The 25631-nt window shown below is 36.4% G+C and overlaps 1 protein-coding gene across 2 annotated transcripts in view; it reads right to left on the bottom strand.

The window, feature by feature from the left end:
• LOC105473292 (acyl-CoA synthetase short chain family member 3) overlaps positions 1 to 25631 on the bottom strand; it is a 179798-nt gene that overhangs the window by 82239 nt on the left and 71928 nt on the right. For both annotated transcript variants that reach the window (XM_011727032.3, XM_071071386.1), the window contains one exon: positions 4602 to 4753. In XM_011727032.3, the coding sequence (XP_011725334.2) occupies positions 4602 to 4753 (152 nt within the window). The remainder of the gene's footprint in view (positions 1 to 4601; positions 4754 to 25631) is intronic.

Here is a 25631-nt window from a genome sequence, read left to right on the forward strand (position 1 = left end):
AAGATGCAACTTGCTATAATTATCTTTGATTATGTATAAGATTAAACAAAAATGTAGGTCTGTGATCTGGCGCAGTGGCACATTCCTGTAATCCCAGTACTTTGGGAGGCTGAGGCAGGCAGATAACCTAAGGTCAGGAGTTTGAGACCAGCCTAGCCAACATGATGAAACACTGTCTCTACTAATAGTACAAAAATTAGCCAGATGTGGTGGCAGGCACCTGTAATTCCAGCTACTTGGGAGGCTGAGGCAGGAGAATCACTTGTACCTGGGAGGCAGAGGTTGCAGTGAGCCAGGATCATGCCACTGCACTCAAGCCTGGGCAGCAGAGTGAGACTCTGTCTCAATTAAAAAAATAAAAATAAAAAAATATATATATATTTATATATATCCATAAACCAGCAGAAAAACACCTAGACTATTCAAAGCACATGATTACAAAACAAAAATAAAATATTTTTCTTCACTTTGCTTTTTCCAACTTGTATCTTAGATTCAGGGTACACATGTGCAGATTTGTTACACGGATAAATTGTTTGTTGTGGTGTTTGGTGTACAGATTATCAAGTAATCCAGGTAATGAGTATAGTACCTGATGAGTAGTTTTTTTATTCTGACCCTCCACACTCTACCCTCCAGTAGTCCCTTGTGTCTATTGTTCCCTTCTTTGTGTCCATGCGTACTCATTGTTTAGCTCACACTTAGAAGAGTAAACATGCAGTATTTGGGTTTCTGTTCCCACATTAATTTGCTTAGGATAATGGTCTCCACCTCCATCGATATTGCTGTGAAGGCCATGATATTCTTTTTATGGCTGTGTAGTATTCTATGGTGTACATGTACCAAATGTTCTTTATCCAGTCCACCATTGATGGGCATTTAGGTGGATCCCATGTCTTTGCCAAGTTTCCTGAGGCCTTCTCAGAAGCTGAGCAGATGACAGCATCATGCTTCCTGTACAGCCTGCAAAACCATGAGCCAATTAAATCTCTTCTCTTTATAAATTACCCAGTCTCAGGTATTTCTTTGTACAATGTGAGAATGGACTAATACAATGTCCTTTGCCCATTTCTTAATGGGATTGTTTGGTTTTTGTTTGTTGAATTGTTTAATTTCCTTATATATTCCAGATATTAAATCTTTCTCTGATGTATAGTTGGCAAATATTATAAAAAATATTATTAAAAAAATACTCTACATTGTCTGTTTTCTCTGATGATAGTTTCTTTTGCTGTCCTGAAGCTTTTTAGTTTAATTGCACTTGTCAGTTTTTGCTTTTGTTTTTGTTTTTGTTTTTGAAATTACTTTTGGAGTCTTCATCATGAAATTTTTGCCAGGGTCTATGCCCAGAATGGTATTTCCTGTATATTCTTCTAGGGCTTTTATAGTTTTAGGTTTTATATTTAAGTCTTTAATTCACATTGAGTTTATTTTTGTGTATGGTAAAAGGAATGAGTCTGGTTTTAACCTTACGCATATGGCTAGCCAGTTATCCTAGCACCATTTATTGAATGGAGTCCTTTCCCAATTGCTTGTTATTGTTAACTTTGTCAAGATTAGATAGTGGTAGATCTGTAGCTTTATTTCTGGGTTCTCTAACCTGTTCCTCTGGTCTATGTGTCTGTTTCTGAGGCAGTACTATGCCATTTTAGTTAATGTAGCCTTATAGTATAGTTTAAAGTCAGGTAGTATAATGCCTCTGGCTTTGTTCTTTTTGTTTCAAATTGCTTTGGCTATTTGAGCTCTTTTTGGTTCCATATAAATTTTAGAATAATTTCTTCTACTTCTGTGAAAAGTGTTATTGGTAACTTGATAGGAATAGCATTTAATCTATAAATTGCTTTCGGCAGTATGACCATTTTTAAAATATTGATTCTTCCTAACCATGAGCATGGAATGTTTTTCCATTTATTTGTGTCATCGCTGATTTCTTTCAGTAGTGTTCTGTAATTACAATTGTAGAGATCTTTCACCTCCCTGTAGGTGTATTCCTAGGTATTTTATTCGTTTCACTGCTAATGTGAATGGGATTGCATTTTTTTTTTTATTTGGCTCTCAGCTTGGATATAATTGGTGTATAGAAATGTTACTTATTTTTGTACATTGATTTTGTATCTTGAAACGTTACTGAAGTTGTGTATCAGATCTAGGAGCCTTTGGGCAGAGACTATAGGGTTTTCTAGGTATAGAATCATATTATCTACAAAGAGAAATAGTTTGACTTCCTCTTTTCCTTCTGGATGTCTTTTTTATTTCTTTCTCTTGAGTGATTGCTCTGGTAAGGACTTCCAGAACTATGTTGAATAGGAGTGATGAGAGTGGACATCATTGTCTTGTTGTGGTGGGGAATCCATCCAGCTTTTGCCTGTTCAGTATATTGTTGGCTGTAGATTTGTTATAGATGAGACTTACTGTTTTGAGGTATGTTCCTTTGATGCCTTGTTTGGGGTTTTAAAATGAAGGGATACTAAATTTTATTTATATATTTTTCTGCATTTATTGAGATAATCACATAGCTTTTGTTTTTAGTTATGTTTATGTGATGAATCACATTTAGTGATTTGCATAGTTGAACCAACCTTATATTGCAGGAGTAAAGCCTACTTGATCATGGTGGATTAGCTTTTTGATGTGCTGCTAGATTCAGTTGAGAATTTTTGCATCTATGTTCATTAGGAATACTGGACTAAAGTTTTCTTTTTTCATTGTATCTCTGCCAGAGTTTGGTATCAGAATGATGCTTGCCTTATAGAATGAGTTAGGAAGGAATCCCTCCCCCTCAACTTTCTGAAATAGTTTCAATAGGATTGGTACCAGCTCTTCTCTATGTTGGTAGAATTCACCTGTGAATTCATCTGGTGCAGGGCTTTTTCTGGTTGGTAGGATTTTTATTACTGATTCAGTTTCAGAACTCCTTATTGGTTCATTAAGGGTTTCAATTTCTTCTTGCTTCAATCTTTTTTTTTTTTTTTTAATGGAGTCCCACTCTGTGGCCAGGCTGGAGTACCATGGCATGACCTTGGCTCACTGCAACACCTGCCCCCCAGGTTCAAGCCATTCCCCTGCATCAGCCTCCCAAGTAGGTGCGACTACAGGCCCACACCACCATACCTGGCTAATTTTTGTATTTTTAACAGAGATGGGGTTTTACCATGTTGGCCAGGGGTCTCCACCACGTGATTCACCTGCCTTGGCCTCTCAATGTGCTGGGATTAGAGGCATGAACCACTGCATCTGGCCTCTTGGTTCAATCTTAAGAGACTGTATATTTTCAGAAATTTATCCATTTCTTCTAGATTTTCCATTTTGTGTGCATAGAGGTATTTGTAATTGTCTCAGGACTTTTTACATTTCTGTTGAGTCAGTGCTAATGTCCCCTTTGTCATTTCTGATTGTATTTATTTGGATCTTCCCTCTTTTTTAAATAGTCTATCTAGCAAGTGGCCTATCAGGTTTTTTATTCTTTAAAAATATAACTTTGGGTTTTATTGATCTTTCAAATGGTTTTTTAGCATCTAAATTTTTTTCAGTTCAGAACTAATTTGGTTTTCTTTTGTCTGGTAGCTTTGAGATGGGTCTGCTCTGGTTTTTCTAGTTCCTCGAGGTGTGATGTTAGGTTGTTAATTTGAGATTTTTCTAACATTTTTGTGGGCATGTAGGTCTATAAACTTTCCTCTTACCATTACTTTAGCTATGGCCCAGAGAATCTGGTTTGTTGTACATTTGTTTTCATTCAGTTCAAAGGATTTCTTGATTTCTACCTTAATTTCATTGTTTACCCAAAAGTCACCCAGGAGTAGATTGTTTAATTTCCATGTAATCTTTTGATTTTCAGAGAGCCTCTTGATATTAAAATCTCTATTTTTTTTTCACTGTGGTCTGAGAGTGTCATTGTTACATTTTTTAATTTGTTGAGAATTGCTTTATGGCTGAGCACATGGTCGATTTCAGAGTATTTCTCATATGCAGATGAGAAGAATGAATATTCTATTGTTGTTGGGTGGAGTGTTCTGTGGATGTCTGTCAGGTCCATTTGATTGAGTGTTGAGTCCCAAATATCTTTTGTTAGTTTTCTGCTTTGATGATCTGTTGAATACTGTCAGTGTGGTGCTGACATCTCCCACTATTATTCTGTGTTTACCTAAGTCTCTTAGTTCTTCACTTTTTTAACATATTTAATTTGGACTATAATTTTTCACATTTTATCTGTATACATACATTCAAATATTGTCCCTTCATGTAACCCATTCTTCTATTTTCAAAAGACAGATGCTAGTAAATCTGCATCCATCTATCTGTGCATTTTAAGTCACAATTGACATTTTGCCTTTTAAGGAAAATATAAGAAGAGTGATTTTTTAAAGTAATATTTTGGTAATATTTGGACTGAAATTAACATGATATAATATTTTAACATCTCTAAGCAGAGTTAAAATTACAACTATTTCAAAATTATATTTAGACAAGTTATTCTTAATAACACTCCGAATCTTTTGGCTTTTCCTATAAGAGTATTGCAGTACCAGAAAAAAATATAATGTTCACTTATTCATTTTGATTGCACTTTCTAATGTCATTTGGCCTATGCATCCCAACATCACCTTGTCAGAGAGTACTGCTTCCCCAAGGCTGCCCCAGGGTCCTGTTGACGGATTGCTCTAATTGCAGTTGGTGCTGTAAACAAGGCAGCTACTCCATGCTCTGCAAGCACACGGAAATAAGCGCCAGCATCTGGTGTTCCCACAGGCTTCCCCTACAATGAGATTCATTTAAAATGTCACTGGGTAAAATGTCTCATATTTCACTGACAGTTCAACAGTTATACATTTAACACAACAATGTTAATAATATGGGGTTTTCAACAAATCTTAGTTTTAAAATATTTCCATGTTCTGTCATAAATAAAGCAAATACTCAGGCATAAGAGAGGCTGTTTGCTCCATTATAGTATCTTAAAAGCTTTCAAATTATAATTTTTTCTTCATTAAGTTTTGAAAAATAAAGAATTAAAAATACATATCACATTCAAATTAAGAACATAAAACATTCTTGTATTTGCCAAAAAAAACTAAATATGGTTGTTATGAATATTGAACTTTAACGCATTTTTCATGATCACTATTAAAAGTGACAACAGTATTTCTCAAAACATTTGAGAAAAAAGAAAAATCTGCAAAAGCAGTGATTCCTGAGCAATGACCTTTTCAGTTAAATGTCTCACTCCAAGAAAAGTAACTCCTATGAATTAAAAATAATCCAATAAGATGTGCCAAAGTGCATGTTTTTCACAGACTCAAAATAACATTATATGTGTTCAATGGAAAATCATGCATAAAAATCTCACAATTTGGCAAGCCATGCAATTCAAAAGACAAAGAAAGGTTTAGTTGATGTTTCTGCAAAGTGAAAAATAGGCAAGTTACTAAAATAAATCAGTAAGTCTGCAAACATTCTAACTAACCCATAAAATCTATCTTGGCCAAGTCACATCCCCTTCTCTCATAATCAATCCTCATCACTGCTACCTTTTCCTGTGTTTCTAAAGCAAGATGACTGGAATGTTAATGTATGTTTTGGAACATATATTATATATATGTGTGTGTATATATATTTCACAGCCAAACCCTTTTGTGGAAGTTGGAGGTAAACAAATGGCAACAGGGTTTTTTAATCTTAGATCATTTCTAACCTTAAAAGGGTTAAGATGTATTACTGATTTCTAAGAGAAGGGTAACTGTATTTAATATTTCCTAAACCTCCCTGATTAAATTCTCAATCTCAGTTTCCCATGAAACTCTGTAAATGACCTGTAGGAAACACCGAACTAAGGTAAAAAGAGCAAAGGATTTGCTAGTAGCACACTCAACAATGTCCCCAAACAGGGAATAAGAAAAAAATGATGATATCATGACAGATATATTAATTTTTTTAATTTAGAAAAAGGAATGAACTATAAATGAGGTCTAGGATAGCTGTCCAATAATTTAGATTCAATACTCATTGATTAGATCATTGATAGAACACTATTTTTTTATTATTTTAAAATAGTTTTCTTTAATATTCTTTAGTGTAATTATGTTCCTATTAAAAAAAAAAACTATTTCAACTTGTTTTATATTCTATTGCTTTCTATTTTGCCTTTTTAGTACCAAAAAAGTATTTGCTGCAGCTGGAAATTCATTTTGATTATCACTATCTAAAGCACTATTTCAATTTATTTCATTACTCTTCATACAAATCAACACATGCAAATAATACAAAAAGCTGCAAAATACAACCTGGCAACACATGTACATAATTTCACTCACAAATTTTGAAGCCTTTAGTACATCAGTCTGAAATGAGTCTGCAACTTTATTCCTTCTAACAAACAAGGTAAACATTTTATTTTTGCTTTTTTGATATGTCTCAGGCATTGATCAGTTCCCTGAGTATTAGACTGTGACTTAGAAAATGTGATCTCACCCACGTGAAAATGATTTATTAACTGACCTTGTGCAACTGACTTACCCTGTCTATGCTTCCATTTACTTGCCTGTTAAATAAGAATAAATCATTTTGCCAATGTTTTCTCAATAAGCTAAAGGCACTGAGATAATATTGTAGGATAATTTAACCTCCACTGAAGAAAGATATTTTATAGCCAATCGAAATTGAATTCCACAACAGTGCCAGTGTCATGAGAAAATAATTACTCACTAAAGGGTGATATTAATATCATAATTAAAATGATATACCATGTAAGACCACCTACATAGAGGACACAGTATTTTACAGTGCCTCCAATTACTTATGTTTAATGATAACAATAAGGGCATATCAAGTATTAAAAATATAGTCCTATGCCATATAGCAATGTTTTAGATAATTATGATACCATATTTTTGTGCTTTGTTTTGGTGGTTTTTAAGACAGAGTCTTGCTCTGTCGCGCAGGCTGGAGTGCAGTGGTGCAATCTTGGCTTACTGCAACCTCGACCTCCTGGGTTGAAGCGATTCTCCCTGCCTCAGCCTCCTGAGTAGCTGGGACTACAGGTGCACGCCAGAAAGACACAGGTGCACGCCCGAAAGACTACAGCGGATGAGACCTCCCCTAAATAATTAAGGATTCCAAGGACAGAATAACCATGCTGAGATGTGCTCATACAGCAGGCACACATCAGTGTAAACTTGCTGTGATAGGCAAAATTTTGTCTGCTGTTTTTAAAGAGTGAGTGTCTTAGCGGTCCATGATTACACTTAAAAAAAAAAAAAAAAAAAAGGCATGGATCACCAGGGACATTTTTTTTTTTTTTTGGAGACAGAGCCTTGCTCTCAGGCTGGAGTGTAGTGGCAGGATCTTGGTTCACTGCAACCTCTGCCTCCCGGGTTCAAGGGATTCTCCTGCCTCAGCCTCCCGAGTACCTGGGATTACAGGCACCACCACCATGCCCAGCTAGTTTTTGTCTTTTTAGTAGAGACAGGGTTTCACCACGTTAGCCCAGGCTGGTCTTGAACTTCTGACCTCAGGCAATCTGCCTGCCTCGGCCTCTCAAAGTGCTAGGATTACAGGCATGATACCATAGTTTTACTGCACTTTTTCTATGTTTAGATATATTTAGCTATACAAATGCCATGTGCTACAATTGCCTGCAGTATTCAACACAGTAACATGTACAGGTTTGTAGCCTTGAGCAATAGACTATACTATATAGCCTAGCTATGTAGTAGGCTATACCACCAGGTTTGTGTAAGTATACTCTATGATGTACACACAGTAATAAAATCTATGGATACATTTCTCAGAACGTATCTCCATTGTTAAGCAATACATGACTGTATTAGTAAAAAAACTACAGCATACTTTTTATAATATATGATTTTAACTTCTATTGCAAGTCTGACCCTGTACCAAACTAATTTTCATCAATATTATACTTACGGAATATAAAAATCATGATAATGTAGCATTACTATTAGAATAGTAAAGAAGTGTTCGTAAAATCTCACGATGTTCTTTCATAAGTTAATTGAACATAGAAAAGTTCAGTTGCTTTGTGTTTTACTGTCCATTCCCCAGAAGATAATTCGATGTTATGAATAAAATGTTTTCCTATTTAAAATTACTTTAATATTTATATACTTTACTTTTTTCTTTTTTAAAACCTTCTGTTCAATGTCAAATTTAATTAAAACAATTGTGATATTAAAGAAATTACCCATTTCAAAAATAGTCTGATGATTAACATATATATTAAGCCCAGAATAATGTAAACATTTCAGTTAATATAATGTAGCATAGAGAAAGATCTTTCATCATAAACTATTGTTTACATACAAACAAATAATAAAGTGGGTAACACTGGTATATTTATTTATTTAATAAATATTCTGGGAACAATTGTGTGAATAAGCCGGATAAGGTCCTGCTTTAATGGAACACACATTCTCATAAGTTTGGATGTGTGTATGTCTATGTGTGTGTGTATGGGATAATATTATTAGAAATTGCACAGTATATGCTGCAAGCTATTTGTGTCCCATAAACAGAAAGAATGCAGTAATAAATGGAGGACTTGTATGTGCTCAGTACCTACCACCACCAGTAGCTTCAGAAAGCTGAAGCAAAGCCTGTAAGAATCTTTTATTATTAATGCTAAATAAAAGTGACTCAATGGCTTATTGATTTTATTTATAATTCTCTCCTGCCTTCATACACGTGCACACACACATAGACAAGCAGGCACACATAAGCAATAAAATATCTTCATAATGCTTTTTAAAAGCAGCCAGGAACACATTAAGCATACTGAACTGCCTAAAGAAAAAGACATTGATTCCATAACTGGGTTTTCAATAAGGGGCAGTAACCCAGGCAATATTCAATTTAAAAATAAGAAGATTCTAAGATTGCAGGGATTTTAAACAAACAACATATACACCAAAAGCAATAATGCAGTCAAAAATATCAACTTTAAAGCTCCTCAAACTCAAACCAATGTGGTTACCAGTTGTTTATTTAATTTCTTTCTCCCAAACTAAGTCTACATTATTAGTTGCTTCCTAGATAATAAAGGTAGAAAGGGATGTCTACAAAGACGAAGCCAAAATTCTAAGCTTTCAGCTGTTAGAAATTATAAAATTTAACCTCAGAGAGTTATAAAACATCAATTGCTAATATTAGCAAGATTTATAATGTGGCTAACAAGGTACACAGCACAGAAACCAAAACAGTTACCAAAATGCCTTAATATTAACATCCATATATAATTTTCTACTAGTTATGATTTATTATATTAGTATGTATTGTAGATGACAAGCCCCCAGTTAGAAAACCAGTTACTGTCTCACCTTCTCACATATTTTCTACTAAGGTTAAGTTTTCAACACAGGAAAGCGGCGAAATACAACCACTTAGCAAAATTAAGTTATAATTAAACAGCAGAGTTAAATCTTTGGACAAAAAAATTGCTTTATTATTAATCCTATGATTAATCCTATGATTCCATTTCTTCAAGTCTTGAGGTCAAGACTACTTGTGATTTCCCAGACACTGATATAAAACTTTTTGAGTCAACTGCAGTTTTGCCTCTTTTTTGGTGGCAGGATTAGAAATACATCTGGTCTCTTTCTGAATACTACTTTTGAGAAATGTCACCCAAGGCATGTTTCCACAGCAGTTCTAAGGTGAAGACAGCAGCATCCTTTATCGACTAGTAGCAAATTTTATTTCAGCAGACAGGTTGTTTTGTTTATTTCAGGAGAGTGATAAAACTGGAAATAGCATTTGCTGAGTTCCTACTACAGCTCATGTGTCTTTGTCAAGGGATGAGTGCTTGGGACGGCAACATTTAAAGTTAAAACTTGTTAAAATGTAAGCAGTTATCCAGGATATACTATTTAGTGAAAAAAAAAATCAAAATGTAGAATAGTGTGCATAAGATTGACAACCTTCAAGGGAGATAAATTGTAAAGCTGTAACAGGGGATGGTGAGGTTTCCAATGTTTCCCCTTTTGTAAGTTTTAAAATATGAAAAAAGAGGGTGTACAATCTCTTCAAAAATGGGCCTTTTCTTCCTCAATGCCCCTCTCTGTATAACTCACATTATTTTGTTCCAAGTTTCAAAACATTACTGCTGCTTTAAAGCCAAATGGGATAATTGACCTATGCCTTAAGATCCTCAGACGAAGGACTTTGTGTTATAGCAGATGCTCCTTTAAGAATTGAAAACTTACTTGTAAATACAATCTGATTCAGATCAGACTGACTTCCCTGATTCTTACTTGCTAGAGATGTCCCATCATTCTGCTGGCTTCACCTGTAAGGATAGGCTGCCATCTTGCCTTTCTCCATCTTATTCAAACCACCATCTAATATTACTCAAATCCAGTGGTTACTAACCCTAAATGTACAGTAGAACTTCTTGGGATGCTTTTGAATGAAACCAATGTCGGGTGCCACTTTCAGAGATTCTTATTCAATTGGTCTTGATTTGGGCTGACCACTGTTGTATTTTAGTAATTCTAATCTGCGATCAGGATTTAGAACTGATACATGGTCCTTTGATCGGCATTATCTCAGTCAAGGCTATTTTTCAATACCAACCTGCCTGGTTGCCCTAATGGATGAGCCTAGAATGTAACACTAGCTGTTCTGAATTTTCTCCATTTGTTATAAATAAAATGAGCTAAATCCAAGTGTTAACAAGTGAATATAATGATAATTGAAAACTGATTATGACCATACACAGAGGAAATTACTGGGGACAAATGCTTCATTGTCTTTAATTCTTTATGCCTTGCCCTATAAACCAGACTCTAGACTAGACATAAATGTCATGATTTATAGGACATAGTACCCTGAGTACAATGACCTTTCTCTAGAGATGGAAGGATTAGCTCTGACCAGAAGCTCTTTCTGTGTTACCCAGAGACCTTTTAAGAGTATCACTCTCCTCCAGTGCTCTCGTTGGTTGTTGGTTGTATCACTACTTGAGAAGATCATATGTTAATTTCATAGATAGAGAGTTTGCGGCCCGAACTTCAGAGGAGTTCATGGATATTCTGAAATTAAATTAAGGTATGTACATATGTTCATTTTCCTATGGAAGAGGAGTCAATAGCTTCTACGGGATTCTGAATAAGAGTCAGTAAACAAAAATTGTTGAAGTATATGAAAGCATCTCAAAACACAAAATGCTCCTCAAAGATTTTCTCTTTGTCTCAGAAACAGCTTGGAGGAAGCAAGACCGCAGATGGACATGTAGAGACAATAACATCCCTTCATTTTCTGTTCCACAAGATAGGTAAATTGCCAAGACTACCCTTTTAATGCACTTCTATTAAAGAGCTATAAATATTCTCAAAGAACCAACAACTTATTGGTTAATCTGAGGTCTCCAACCAACCTTCCTTCTTTCCCCACTCTCCATTACTTTAATCATATGGAATCACCATTTTCACAAGTCAAAGCAGTCAAATATCAGCAATGTCACATGGTTCAGATTAATGCTTTCTATCAGTTTGCTATTTTGACAATCCCTCTTCACTGTCTCCTTGTGGTAGGTCCCACACAGTTGCAATTCCTCAGGCTTGAGTCATTTCCTTTCTTCAATTAAGGATACAACCCTGTGTCCAGGCCTGAGAAGCTGAGACTTATCCATGGCTAAAGCTCCAAGACACAAATATCTATACATCTATTATTTTTGAAGATCTGTATGTGCTAGGGTCTGAAACATGCCTCCCAAAATTCATGTGTTGAAAATTGAATCCTCAGTGCAACAGTGTTGGAAGGTGGGGACTTCTGAAAGATGTTTCGGTTAGGAGGGCTCTGCTCTCATGAATGGACAAATGGTGCTAAAACAAAGGGTTTGTGGGAAAGTGTTTGTCCTCTTTTGTCCTGCTCTTCTGCCATGTGAAGATATACTGGTCCTCCTCTCTGGAGGACACAGAAACAAGGCAGCATCTTGAACAAGAGACAGAACCTTCCAGCACCTTGGTCTTGAATGTCACAGTCTGCAGAACTGTAAGAAATAAATTTCTGTTCTACATAAATTACCCCGTCTGTTGTATTGTTATAGCAGCATAAAACAAACTAGGGCAGGGTGTGTATCCTAAACGGTCTAGAGCTATCCTTTTGGTTTGGTTCTTCTCTTGTCTTTTCCTAGCTCTGAGAGTTGACAATTTGGGGTCTTATACTGAAGCCAACCCCCAATGAATAAGCCATTGTTTCTATCTAGCAGGTAAGAGTCTATCTAATCCCCTTAAAAAAAAAAAAAAAAAAAAAGTTTACCTTTGGAAGTACTAATGTCAAGTAAATGAAACTGAAACTGCTAATTCTGCAGATGCAGTGCTGAGCAAATTAGGGATTCTGACATATTTAACATTCTCAGTAGTCACAGAGAGCATTTACCCCTGGTATAGCTCATAACTCACTGCTTCTAGCAGGACTATTTTCATCTCAGAGTTATTTCATGCTGAGGTGCAGTCACTCTGCTATCCTGTACTAGAGGGACAAATTAAGGTTTTTCTTATTCACTGTAATTAATGAGACTTTGCTGTAAGCAGAAAAATGAAATGGGTTCTTGCTTAATCACACTACCGGACTTCTGCCCAGGAAGTGAAGTGTGGCTATTCCATATGCATACTACAATTCAGCCTGAGGTTGCACAAAACCTGGTCCCTCCATAACATCCAACGCTTTGCCCAAAACAACCTTCAAACATGCTCAGATTTCTCCATGTCAAAAATGAAACAACGAACTTTCCTGTGAAATTGCCCTCATCAAAGGGACTAATGACACCCTGATCACCCAAGTGCTCTTCAGTTGTCTTATTAGTCTTTTCTCTATAGCACTTGGCGCTGTTGATCCTCATCCTGTGAAAAACCTTCTCATCACCCTTCTTTAGTACACTTTGCTTTTCCGATTCTGCTGTTGGCTCCAGTTTCTAACTCTCAATTTATATAGTTTCTCTTCCTCAGCCTCAAGAATTTCCTAAGTTTCTGTTCTCAGTCTTTACCTGAGTAACTTGATCAAATCTGACTTTGCAATGTCATATGAATATCTGAGTACAACCTTCAAACTCAGTGTTACCAAAACCAAAATTATTGCTTCCCTCTCCACCAGTTGTTCTTCCTACTGTGGTATTTCAGTTGATAACTGCCATTATATTGGTTGTCCTAGCTAAAGACATCAGAGCCATTTTCAGCTCCCTTTTCATCTCTTACAATAGCCACCTGACACCCTAACCTCCTCCTCAATGTTCTGATCACTAATATTCTAGTCCTGGCCATGTATCTTGGATATCTTGGACTACACAACAGCTTCTCAATTGTCCCTCTCCAGATTATGGCAAGGGAATCCTGCTTTTGAATCCAGTGAAGCTTGTTTCAAATCCCAGCTCCAGTCCCCTGTGCCGCTGGCAAATGTATTTGCTGTCTCTGATTCTAAATTTCTACAGCAGCTGTAAATGGGGGACTTAAAATATCTACATCATGGGTTTGTGCTTATAATTAAAACAATGTATAAAAAGTGCTTAGAAGAGTTCTGATCACTCAACACTCAATGAATAGTAGTTATTATTAATTTGTATTGTCTCATTCACAAAGTTATCCGTATCTACTAGTTGCAAACCTCCCTTAAAAACCTAGTGCAGATTTTTAAGCCACCATGCAAGAGTTAAATGTAGAGTATTTATCATAGGTGATGACACTATGTAGTTTACAAAGAAATTGTCATATCTTCTACACAGTGTAAGAGTTTGTTATTTAGGTGTGTCTTGATTTGTTTGCTTTCTGCACTTTATATTAATCTTAATTCCTTGAATATATTGTCAGAACTTTTGGTGCAAGGACCATATCTGATATTTATTCTGCTTCCCCATTACCTTCTAGCATGATTTGGAGCTGACAATAGACATTAATAAATATTGTTGATGGAGCCATGACAATACCTGAGCTTGCTAGCTCCAACATAAAACATATACATAAAGAGAAAAACAAACTCAAAAATAAATATTTTTTAACAACTAGTCACGGGAGAAATCTAAAAGATGCTAGCATCAGCTTTATAATCTTTTCCAGTTGAGAAGATCAAATTATATAGCCTCAATCAGAGTAATAGCTGAGTCATCATTTTTTCTCATTCTATATACACAGAAGGCAGATTGCTATATACTAGATTTTTTTAATGTTATTTTCCATTACATGAAGGGGAAAAAAGGAGTATGATGTGTACAATTGAATATACTAGTTAGCGGAATCATGGCTACTTGTCTTAAAAGGAAGTCGCATATTTCTGTCTTTAAAAGAAGCAAATCCCTGTCCTTAAAAAAGGAATAAACAAATTAGAGAAAACTGGTTAACATAAATAAAAACACAAAATTCTTGCAAAGAGAAGATAACTACATATGTGGAGATAAAATTACACTGTGAAAATGAAGCCTGGGAAGGGTTAACTATTCAGAAGGTGTACATGTGAAAAATACAGTATAGGATGACTTAGTGGAGATTACAGATACAGGGAAATACAGAAGTAATTGAGATGTTCATTGAAGATACTTTGGGGATGACTTAGCAAGAGTATTAAATGCAAAAACTAACTTGGGAGCCTCAATATTTTCAAATATGAGACCTGCGTATTTGGAAATGGCTTGAAGTTTCAGTCCACATATATAAAGTGATAATAATTACTCTTATTTACACATGTATAAAATGTACAATCACATGTTACTTGATGATGAGAATACATTCTGACATACGTATCTTTAGGCGATTTTAGCATTGTGAAAACTTCACAGAGTGTTTTTACACAAACCTAGATGGTGAAGCCTACCACATACTGAGGCTGTATGGTATCGCCTCTTACGCCAAGGCTACACATCTGTATGGCATGTTACTGTCCTGAATACTGTAGACAATTGTATCACAATGGTAAGTGACTGTGTACCTAAACATGTTTAAGCATAGAAAAATAACAGTAAAAATATGGTATAAAAGATAAAAAAAATGCTACACCTATATAGGGCACTCACAAGAAATGGAGCTTATAGAACTGGGAGTTGCTTTGTGTGAGTCAGTGAGTAAGTGGTGAATGAATATGAAGATCTAGGACATTATTTTACACTACTCCTTATTGTGTAAACACTGTACACTTAAGCTACACTAAATTTCTAAAGTAGTTTTATTTCTCCAATAATAAATTAAGTTTAGCTTACTGTAACTATTTTACTTTATCAATGTTTTGATTTTTTAAATTTTTGACTTGTAATAAGACAGCTTAAAAGATAAACACATTGTACAGCTGAACAAAATTATTTTCATTATTTATATGTTCATTCTATAAGTTTTTTCCATTTAAAAATTTTCAATTTTTAAAAAACTTTAAACTTTTTTGTTTAAGAACTAAGACACAAACATACACATTAGCCTAGGCCTACACAGGATCAGGATTATCAGAATCACTGTCTTCCATCTCCACAATTTTTCTCACTGGAAGCTCTACAGGGGCAAGCATGAAGCTGTCATCTGCTATGACAATAATGACTTCTTCTGGAATACCACCTGAAGGATCTGTCTGAGACTGTTTTAGAGTTAATCTTTTTTAATATGTAGGAGTACACTCTAAAATAAAATGTGTAGTATAGTAAATACACAAACCAGCCACAGTAGGTTGGTATCATTATCATGTATTAATGTACTGCACACAATTGCATGTGGTATACTTTTACACCATTGGCAGCACAGTAGGTTTATTTATACCAGTAGGTTTGTTTACATCAGCATCACAAACGTGAGAAATGCAATGTGCGACAATGTTACGATGATAGGAAATTTCCAGCTCCATTATAATCTTATGGGACCACAAAGTATATGTGGTCTATCACTGACCAAAACATTTTTATGTAACACATGACTGGATTGTATAAAAAAATAATATTTTTGAAACGTTTGAACTACTTTCAACTACACTATTCCATTTGATTCCTAAACAAATATAAAGAGTACAGAGTTCATCTGTACAACAATCATTCTATAAAGAAAGGTTAGTGGCGGCAGCAGTGGTCTATCTGGAGCGGTTGCTATGGAGACAACTTTCCAAGCTGGCGGGATAGGATCCCAACCCTTCAGGCTGCAGCTGCAGCCACCCAGGCATGACTATGGACCCAGACATCCCTGTGCTCTCGGAGTCCCAGAAAGCCCTGCTCCCCGCACAGGCTCAGAAGTGCCTGCTCCTGCTGCATGGCCTCTCCCTGCTCCTGGTGCCTGCTCTGATTTTGTAGCAAAGTTGTGGCCCTATCCAGGTGATGTCACAACACAGCCGAGTGTGTGCACACTCAAGGCATTGCGGACATGCCAGTCCCCTGCCTCCTTGGCCCCCTCTGAACTTTGGGCACCAATGAGCACAGGATGAGGACCAAGGAGGGCTGAGGATGGTTCCGCACAGGCCTGCACGTGTCCCTTGGCATGGATAGCCAGGGTGCCATCGACAAAATGTTGATGACAGCAGGAGGTAGACAGGATTCTGGGTGGAAAGGGGTGGGTCCCGAGTGAAGCCCCACCTTCAAGGCAGGGACAGCCTGAAACCTGAGGGCAGGGCTGTCAGTTCTGTGTAAGGTCCCAGGCCCAGAGTGAGAACTTATGGTGCTTTTTCCGGGCCATCCATGGCCACTAACAGACCAATCAGCATGCACATTCTCCCTTCTGAAGCCCATAAAAACCCCAGACTCAGCCAGACTCACAGAGTTGAGGGACAGCTTGCCTACAGATAGGAGTTACCCATTCTGGAGGGCTGCAGACTCAATGGGATGACTTGCCTGCCAATAGGAGGTAGTTACTCTGGGTCTCCTCTCAGCTGTAGGCTGCACAGATATTGGGATGACCTGCCTCCAAATAGGAGCTACCCTGTCCAGGTCTCCTCTTGCCTGTGGACAGGACCTATCCACTTCATGTCTCCTGAGAGCTGTACTGTTGCTCAATAAAGCACCCTTTTGCCGTGCTCACCCTCCAGTTGTCTGCATACTCATGCATCCTTGACATGGGACGAGAACTCAGGATCTACCGAATGGCTGAACTGAAAGAGCTATAGCACAAACAGGACTGAAACACGGCCCCCTGTCCCTGCTTGTCATGTTGTGGATGACAAGGAGAGAAGAGCTGTGGCCCTTTGGGCAGCCCAGACCTGGGGGCTCCCCAAGCCAGGGCTGTGACAAACTCTTTGGCATGGGATCCAGGCCAGTAGGACAAGCTGAGCACAGCCTGCCAGGACAAGTGTGCAGAGCGAGCCCAGCAGGCCCAAGTAAAACTCAGGCAAAGGCATCACCAGCTGCAGAGGCTTCCAGCTGGAAAAGCGACACCCCAAGGATCCTGTGACATTAGGGTTATCTAAATTCTCCTTTTTGTCTGTGAATTTAAGAAAAAAGCATTCAATAAGAGATTATCAAGCTGAATACTATGAAGTTTTTGAATATTTATACAAGGTTGAAAAACTGGTAATGATAATGCCCATCAAAAAAACAGAAGTGGTCTACATCTTCTGCTCGGTCTTCAAAATTGGTAGTAGCTGGATCAACACATCCCCGCGTGCTGATTTTTTTTTCTTGGTGCTGAGAGAATTAATGGGCTCCAAAGGGAGCTGCCTCTAGTGCTCTGATTTGAATGATTCAATGTTATGAGGACAAACAGACTTTGAAAGAAGAAATGTGGAGTAATATTCAAGCATTTAAGTGACTGGATTACAGGAGAATTTATGTTTAGTGTTTATATGTTAGAATTCTATTCTGGGAAATAATATATTTGTATTTTTGAATAATAACTATAGCTTATAACATCCAGAACCGATTATACTATTATATCCTGGGAATGATTCTAAATATTCTAAATATTTTTTCACAGATTAACCAATTGAATACCATAGGCATTATTACTACTGATAATTATAGTTGAGAAAACGAAGGCGGAAATCAGTAAAGCAACTTGTTTGAGGCCTTAATAAACGGAAGTGTCAGAAATCATACCATGGCAGCCTTAAGTAGTATGCTTCCTCTCCAACACTAAAAGTTTTCACTAATTTAAAGTGAAAGTTTACTTCAGGAAATATATATGAAGAATCAGCATTCCCTAACCATGAAAAGAAATTGGAATAAAGTCCAGGTTAAAAATTAAAATAAATTACCAAATAATATATTTATTCAAGAAAACCAATTAAAGTGAAGAAGATTCTCAAAAGTGAAAATTGAGAGAGTATGTGTCAACCCTCTCATTTTAATGATTAAAATATGAGCTCCCAAAGAGGTTTAATTAATTTGCTTAAGTCATATAGGTACATAAAGGCAGAGCAAGATAACAACACATATGTTAGTATTTCTAGTCCAGTGACCATACTCCTGTACCACAATTCAGAATTTTAAATCCTCAACTTTCTCTAATTCAATTTATTGCCTGAGAAGGCAGAGTATGGCATATACCTTCAAAGTTAATTGTTGAATTATTAACAAATGGCCATCTGCCCTGGCTAATATAGTGAACATACTGAAGAATTTATTGAAAAGGCTTCTTGCTGTGATGTATACCATGTGTGAAATGCAAACAAACGTAAAATGAGAGCAAACTTACATCCCTTGACTGGAAATAAAGACTGTTATTACATAAAAATGACAACTGCTATATCAAGACCAATTATACCAATCAGTTTATGGCTTACTCTCAGGCCAGATTTCAGGAGAAACAGTTAACTACTAACATTCCATTTTAGACCTATGTAATACCCTAGCCAAGGAACAGTAATCTCATTTCTTGCTTAACCACACCACTGTCATTGTGGAAGCCTGGGCTTACTGTATCATGAAATTGAAATATGTGTACAACACACACTTTTGCACATTTGTACACAGCAAAGATAAGGAGAAAGGCAGGACCCAGAAAGATTTATTTGCCTTAGAGAAACAGTGTTGGATTTTGATTCTGCAGATGACAGTCTGGTAAAGGGGAGAAATACTGGAGAGAAGAGAGAGGCCAGGGAGCATATCTCTGTATAATCACCATTTGCCATCACACACACGTGCATGCACATACGCACTAGGTTGCTAGCTAAATTTGTTTATACATTGCATTCCTATGTGAAAAGATTGCTTGTGTTTTATCCCTTCTCCTTGGCAAAACCATCCTACCAAATATCTGTTCTTGTTCATACATGGTTAGGGTTAGATCTATTGGAATCAGTGCTCTATTAATGAAGTAGATTTCTAAAGAAGTAGCATTCATTTTTTCCTCTCAAAAGTAAGACTAAATTATTCAGAATTGGTTTCCATATTTTAACTGGTCAATCCAATTTTCCTCCAAGAATTACATACTTTAAACATCTCATACTCCACTGACTGAGCTGGCCAGGTGTTCTGTATTTAAATATGTTCAATTCCATTGATAAAAGTAAATCTCTGTCTATAAAACATACAGCCTGACTTATTCCTTTATTATTTGGTAACTTTATTATTCCTTCCTGGTTTTAGGTATATTTTGTTCCTCTTTTGCTAGGTTCTTGAGATAGGAGCTTATATTCTTGATTTGAGAGTTTTCCTCTTTTCTAATGTATCTATATAGTGCTATAAATTTCCCTCTGAGAAAATAACCTACTTAAATACAGGTGTTCCGTATTTATGTTGAATTCTGTTGATGAAAGTAAATCTCTGTCTATAAAACATATAGCCTGACTTACATAAGTTGCTCATATAGTCCTGTGGTAAAAAAGAAAATTTAAATTACTCTTACTCATTGATAGAAAAAATCTCTACGTGTAAGTCAAGTTTTCTTCCTGATACTGTCATTCAGGCATTTATTTAACAAATATGTATTAAACACTGAATATGTGTCATTAAGGCAAGGAGCTGAGAATTGATGGTGTACACAAACTCAGATGACTCCTTCCCTAGTAGAGTTAGAGGAAAGAGTGGGAAACCAACACATCAAAGGAGCCTGGAGACTAATATGAATCTGCAACTTTTATAGAAACCACCAAGGGAAAATGCAGTGTGCTAAGAGACTATGATAAAGGGGTTTGACCTAATCAGAGAGGTCAAGGAGGGATTCCCTGAGGAAGTGACACCAGCTGAAATCTAACAGACAAGTAGCATATATTTCAGGCAATGTTCCTGGGACAAGAATGAACATAAGATTAACTGCAGGGAAACAGGGGCATGTAGTACATTAGACAGGAGCATGTTGTACCTTAGAAGGAACGAGAATGATTAGAATGGAGCAAATGGCCAACGCTTTCAAATGCTGAGAAGTCAAGCACAGTGAAGACTGAAAAGGCCCATTGGCTTTGGAAAAGTAGAGATGACTGGGGATGTTAGGAAAAGCTGTAGCGATGGAATGATGGTGACAGCAATTGGAGAAATTCCATTTCTTAATCAGGAACTTACTCTACAATCTTCTCCAACTGCTGTTGGAGCTACTGAGTGTAGACAAGGCCTTAAAGAGAGAATGTTGTAGCTTCCAGGAGATAAGGGATTAAAGATTTTTGTTGTTTGTTTTAATGAGTTAATTTTATGAATTTGTTTGAAAATGTGGTAATTATCAGGAAAATAAGCAGATTTACATGCAGTTGTAAGAAATAATGCAGATATATCCCATGCACCCTTTACCCAGTTTTCTCCAGGTGTAAAAACTGCAAAACTACAATCTGTTATCACAATCAGAATACTGATACAGTCAAGATACAAACCAGTTCATCTCTAAAAGGATCCTTCATGATGCTCTTTATGGCCATATGTGGTCATTGCTGATCTACAGAAACACAATGAATATTTGTATGTTAATCTTGTATCCTGAGACTGGGTTGAACTCACTTATTAGTTACGGGATTTGTGTGTGTGTGTATTCCGTAATTGTCTATGCAAATAGTCATGTCATCTGCAAATAAAGACAATTTTACTTCTTCCCTTCTGGTATGTATGCCTTTTCTTCCTCTATATTTCTGTTTTTATTTATTTATTTATTTATTTATTTATTTATTTGAGGGAGTCTTGCTCTGTTGCCCAGGCTGGAGTGCAGTGTTGCGATCTTGGTTCACTGCAACCTCCACCTCCTGAGTTCAAGCGATTCTCCTGCCTCAGCCTCCCAAGTAACTGGGACTACAGGTGTTCACCACCACACCTGGCTAATTTTTGTATTTTTAGTAGAGATGGGGTTTCACCATATTGGTCAGGCTGATCTTGAACTCCTGACCTCGTGATCCACCCTCCTTGACCTTCCAAAGTGCTGGGATTACAGGCATGAGTCTCCACGCCCAGCCTCCCTATACTTCTTTATTAAGTATAAGAGCTAGAACTTCCACAGATATGTTGAATAGAGGGTGAGAGTGGAAATTCTTGCCTTGTTTCTGAACAACAGAGGAGAAGCAATCAGGCTTTTATGATAGGTAGCAACAGGTTTTTTCATAGGTAATCTTTTGTCAGGTTGAGGAAGTTCCTTTCAATTACTAGTTTTCTGGTAGTTCTTCATTATGAATGAATGGTGAATTTATTAAACAACTTTTTCTACATCAATTAATATGATTATATAGTTTTTCTTTAGCCTATTAGTATGGTAGATTACCTTGATCAATTTTCAGATATTGAAGCAGCCTTGTACCTCTGGTATAAATCCTACTTGGTCAGTGTATAATTCCTTTTATATATTGTTGAATTGTTGAATTCAAAATATTTGCTAATATTTTGTCAAGAATTCTTGTATCTGTCTATATGTTTATGAAGGACATTCGTTTGTAGGTTTTTTTTTGTTTTTTTTGTTTTTTTTTTTTTGCCTTTGACTTATTATTAGGGCAATACAAGCTTCATTAAATGATTAAGAGAGTGTTTCCTCCTCTTCTATTTTTTGAAAGAGATTGTGCAGAAATGGTGTTGATTCTCCTTTAAACATTGGTAGATGGCACACGGGATACAGAAATACCAAACACCCCCGCCTCCTCTTCCATTTTAAACATTGGTAGAATTTTCCAGTAAAACCATCAGTGTCTGGAGATTTCTTATTGGGAGTCTATTTAATTACATATTGGATTTTCTTAACAGTCATAAGGCTATTCTAGTAATTTATTTCTCATTTGGTGAGTTTATGGTTTTTGAGGAATTAGTCCATTTCATCTTCATCTGTCAAATTTATGTGTGTTGAGTTTCTCATAGTATTCCCTTATTATTCTTTTGATATAAGTCTGCAGGTCGTTAGTGATACCTCTTGTTTCATGTGTGATACTGGTAATCTGTGTTTTCTCTCTCTTTTCTTTTCCAGGCTTATAGAGGTTTGTCCATTTTATTTATCTTTTCCAAGAACTAGTTTTTTGTTTCATTAATTATGTTTTCAATGTTATTGATTCCTGCTCTTACCTTTATTATTCCTTCCTGATTTTAGTTATATTTTGTTCCTCTTTTCCTAGGATCTTGAGATAGGAGCTTATATTCTTGATTTGAGAGTTTTCCTTTTTTCTAACATATCCATTCAGTGCTATAAATTTCCCTCTCAGAACTGCTTTAGTTGTGTCCTCCGACATTTTATATGATGTACTTTCTTTTTCAATCAGTTTGAGATATATACACACAGAGACGTGTGTGTGTGTGTGTGTGTGTGTGTGTGTGTGTGTGTGTGTGTGCATTCCTGGATATTTCCTATTTGACCCATGGATTATTTAGATGTATACTGATTATATTCCAATTGTTTGGGGATTTTCCTGTTAACTCTCAGTAATTTTTAGTTTGAAAATACTGTGGTCTTAAAATAGACTTTGCATGACTTCAAATATTTTTAAATTAGTTGAAGTTTGCTTTGTGGCCCAGGTTTTGGTTTATCTTGGTAATTATTCTGTGGGCATTTAAAAAGAATGTGTATTCTGCTGCTGTCGAGAATAGTGTTCTATAAATGTCAATTAAATCTTGTTGGTTGATGATGTCAAGTTTTTCTACATCTTCACTGATTTTCTGTCTGTTGTTTTATCAATATTAAGAGGGGAGTGTATCTAATGATAACCTGAAATATGTAACTGGAATGCATAGGCACAAATCATATCAGAAGCCAAAATGTAGAGTGGACATCAGTCAACATAACATATTTGTGCATGAGCTGAATATCAGCCTTGAATACATGTCAAGAGGTATGGAAAAAAGATGACACTTTGATAAGTACTAAGTAACTAGATTCAATAAAATGTAATGACCAGTAGAGTGTGAGATGCAAGGAAAATGAACTTAAGAATCATTCGCAGATTCTCAGTTTGCATTACTGCATGAATGGAGGTAACATTACCAGAAACACAGAGTGTGCTGAAGGAAATATGGTTTGCAGGGTGGGGTGGAGATACAGAACTCAGTTCATGTCATCTTGAGCATAAGATGTGTAAAGACTATTCAGAGATGTCTAGCAATAGGTTAGTACTCAGCAGGAAAGTCAGATATAAAAAGGGGATTTAGGAGCCATGATTTAATTAATGGTCTTCAAATATAACTGCTTGGAGATTATCCAGGAAACGTAAGCAGAGTAAGAAAATAGAGCAAAGACTATGATCCTGCTAAACTCTAATGTTTAGGACCAAAGTGAAAGAAACAAAGAGAAGAAAAGAAGAACAAGCTGTCAGGATGGAAGGAAGAAAACGAGGAGTAGAGTTTAATTCAGTTCCACAAGTATTTGTTAATTGTGTAGTATGTGCTATGCACTGTGCTGTGAAACTGGCTTTTATCCTCTTCTAGATGATAGCCTCTTCTAGATATAAACGTATCATTTCAGTACAGTGTGGCCAGCTCAGTGACAGACATATGCTCGAAAGCAACAGGACCACAGAAAGAGGCACTGCACATGGCCCAAGATCGTGAGAGGAAACTTTCAAGACATGGTAACATCTAAGCAGAGTCTACAAGGAGAGTAGGAGTTAACAAGAAAGGAAAGAAGGAGGAAAGTCATAGCAGATAAAAGAAACAACATGAACATTAGAAAAGGAGCGTGGAGCTCAACAGAGAGGAAAGGATCACCTAAAAGAATGGTCAGTAGGGCTGAACTCTAGTAAGAGAAAAAATAAATTCAGATTAAAGAAGGCCCTTTGACTTTGTCACTTATGAAGTCACTGGTGACCCCATCTGCAGCAGTTTCTATGAAATGAAGTGAACATAAATCAGACTACAGTGAGATAAGGAGTGACTGAAAGAACATGAGGTTCGGAATGTGGGCAGGATATTTTTTCAAGGAACTTAGTGGAGAAGAAAATAAAGATGGCCTAGCTGATGCAGCCATAAAAAAGGATGAGTTCATGTCCTTTGTGGGGACATGGATGAAGCTGGAAACCATTATTCTCAGCAAATTATCGCAAGGACAGAAAACCAAACACTGCATGTTCTCACTCATAAGTGGGAATTTAACAATGAGAACACTTGGACACAGGAAGGGGAACATCACATACCAGGGCCTGTCATGGGGTCAGGGGGAGGGGGTAGGGATAGTATTAGGAGATATATCTAATGTAAATGACCAGTTAACGGGTGCAGCACACCATCATGGCACATGTATACGTATGTAACAAACCTGCACATTGTGCACATGTACCCTAGAACTTAAAGTATAATTTAAAAAAAAGAAAAAAAAAGAATGTAATATATTGCCTGGCATATAATAAGTGTTATGCAAATGTTTGTTACATAAATAAAAGGAAAGATCTGAAAAAAGAAAAAACTTGATGGCATAGCTAGAAGTAGACAAAGGTCTAAAAGACTTGGTTTTATGATCAGAGAAAGTTAAAGACATTTATAAGTTGTAGAAAACAAGCCAGAGTACATATACACCATGGAATACTATGCAGCCATAAAAAAGGATGAGTTTGTGTCCTTTGTAGGGACATGGATGCAGCTGGAAACCATCATTCTCAGCAAACTATCGCAAGAACAGAAAATCAAACACCGCATGTTCTCACTCATAGGTGGGAACTGAACAATGAGATCACTTGGAATCGGGAAGGGGAACATCACACACCAGGGCCTATCATGGGGAGGGGGGAGGGGGGAGGGATTGCACTGGGAGTTATACCTGATGTAAATGATGAGTTGATGAGTGCTGACGAGTTGATGGGTGCAGCACACCAACATGGCACAAGTATACTTATGTAACAAACCTGCACGTTATGCACATGTACCCTAGAACTTAAAATATAATAATAATAAAAAAAGAAAACAAGCCAGAGTGCAGAGAAAAGGTTTTAAATTGTAGCTTACTTCAGTCAATTATTCACACAACAAATATTTATAAAGCATCTACACTCTACCTGACCAAATCATTCCAACATAGAAACAAACAACCCTCTATCACAGTGTTAATATCATGTTTTAAATAAAATTGAGAAACAATAAAAGCCCATGGTAAATAGTGCAAAACATGTATCTCAATTCTAAAGCAGCTTAATACTTATAACCACAAACACGTAGCATCTTTGGCTTTGTCATATTTATGTAACCAATGCCACAATTCAATATAAATATTCAGTATAGAGGTTTAATTTGTTTACTTCAAGAGAAATGATTTTAATTAAAAAATTATATTACAAAGACAATGGTATGAAATGATTTGTCAAGATTATTTTGTTTTAATTATTACAAATACCTAAATGCATATTCAGTATGCAAGATAGAA

This window comes from Macaca nemestrina, chromosome 10 (assembly GCF_043159975.1).
Source record: "Macaca nemestrina isolate mMacNem1 chromosome 10, mMacNem.hap1, whole genome shotgun sequence".
In the NCBI taxonomy this organism is placed as follows: Eukaryota; Metazoa; Chordata; class Mammalia; order Primates; family Cercopithecidae; genus Macaca; species Macaca nemestrina.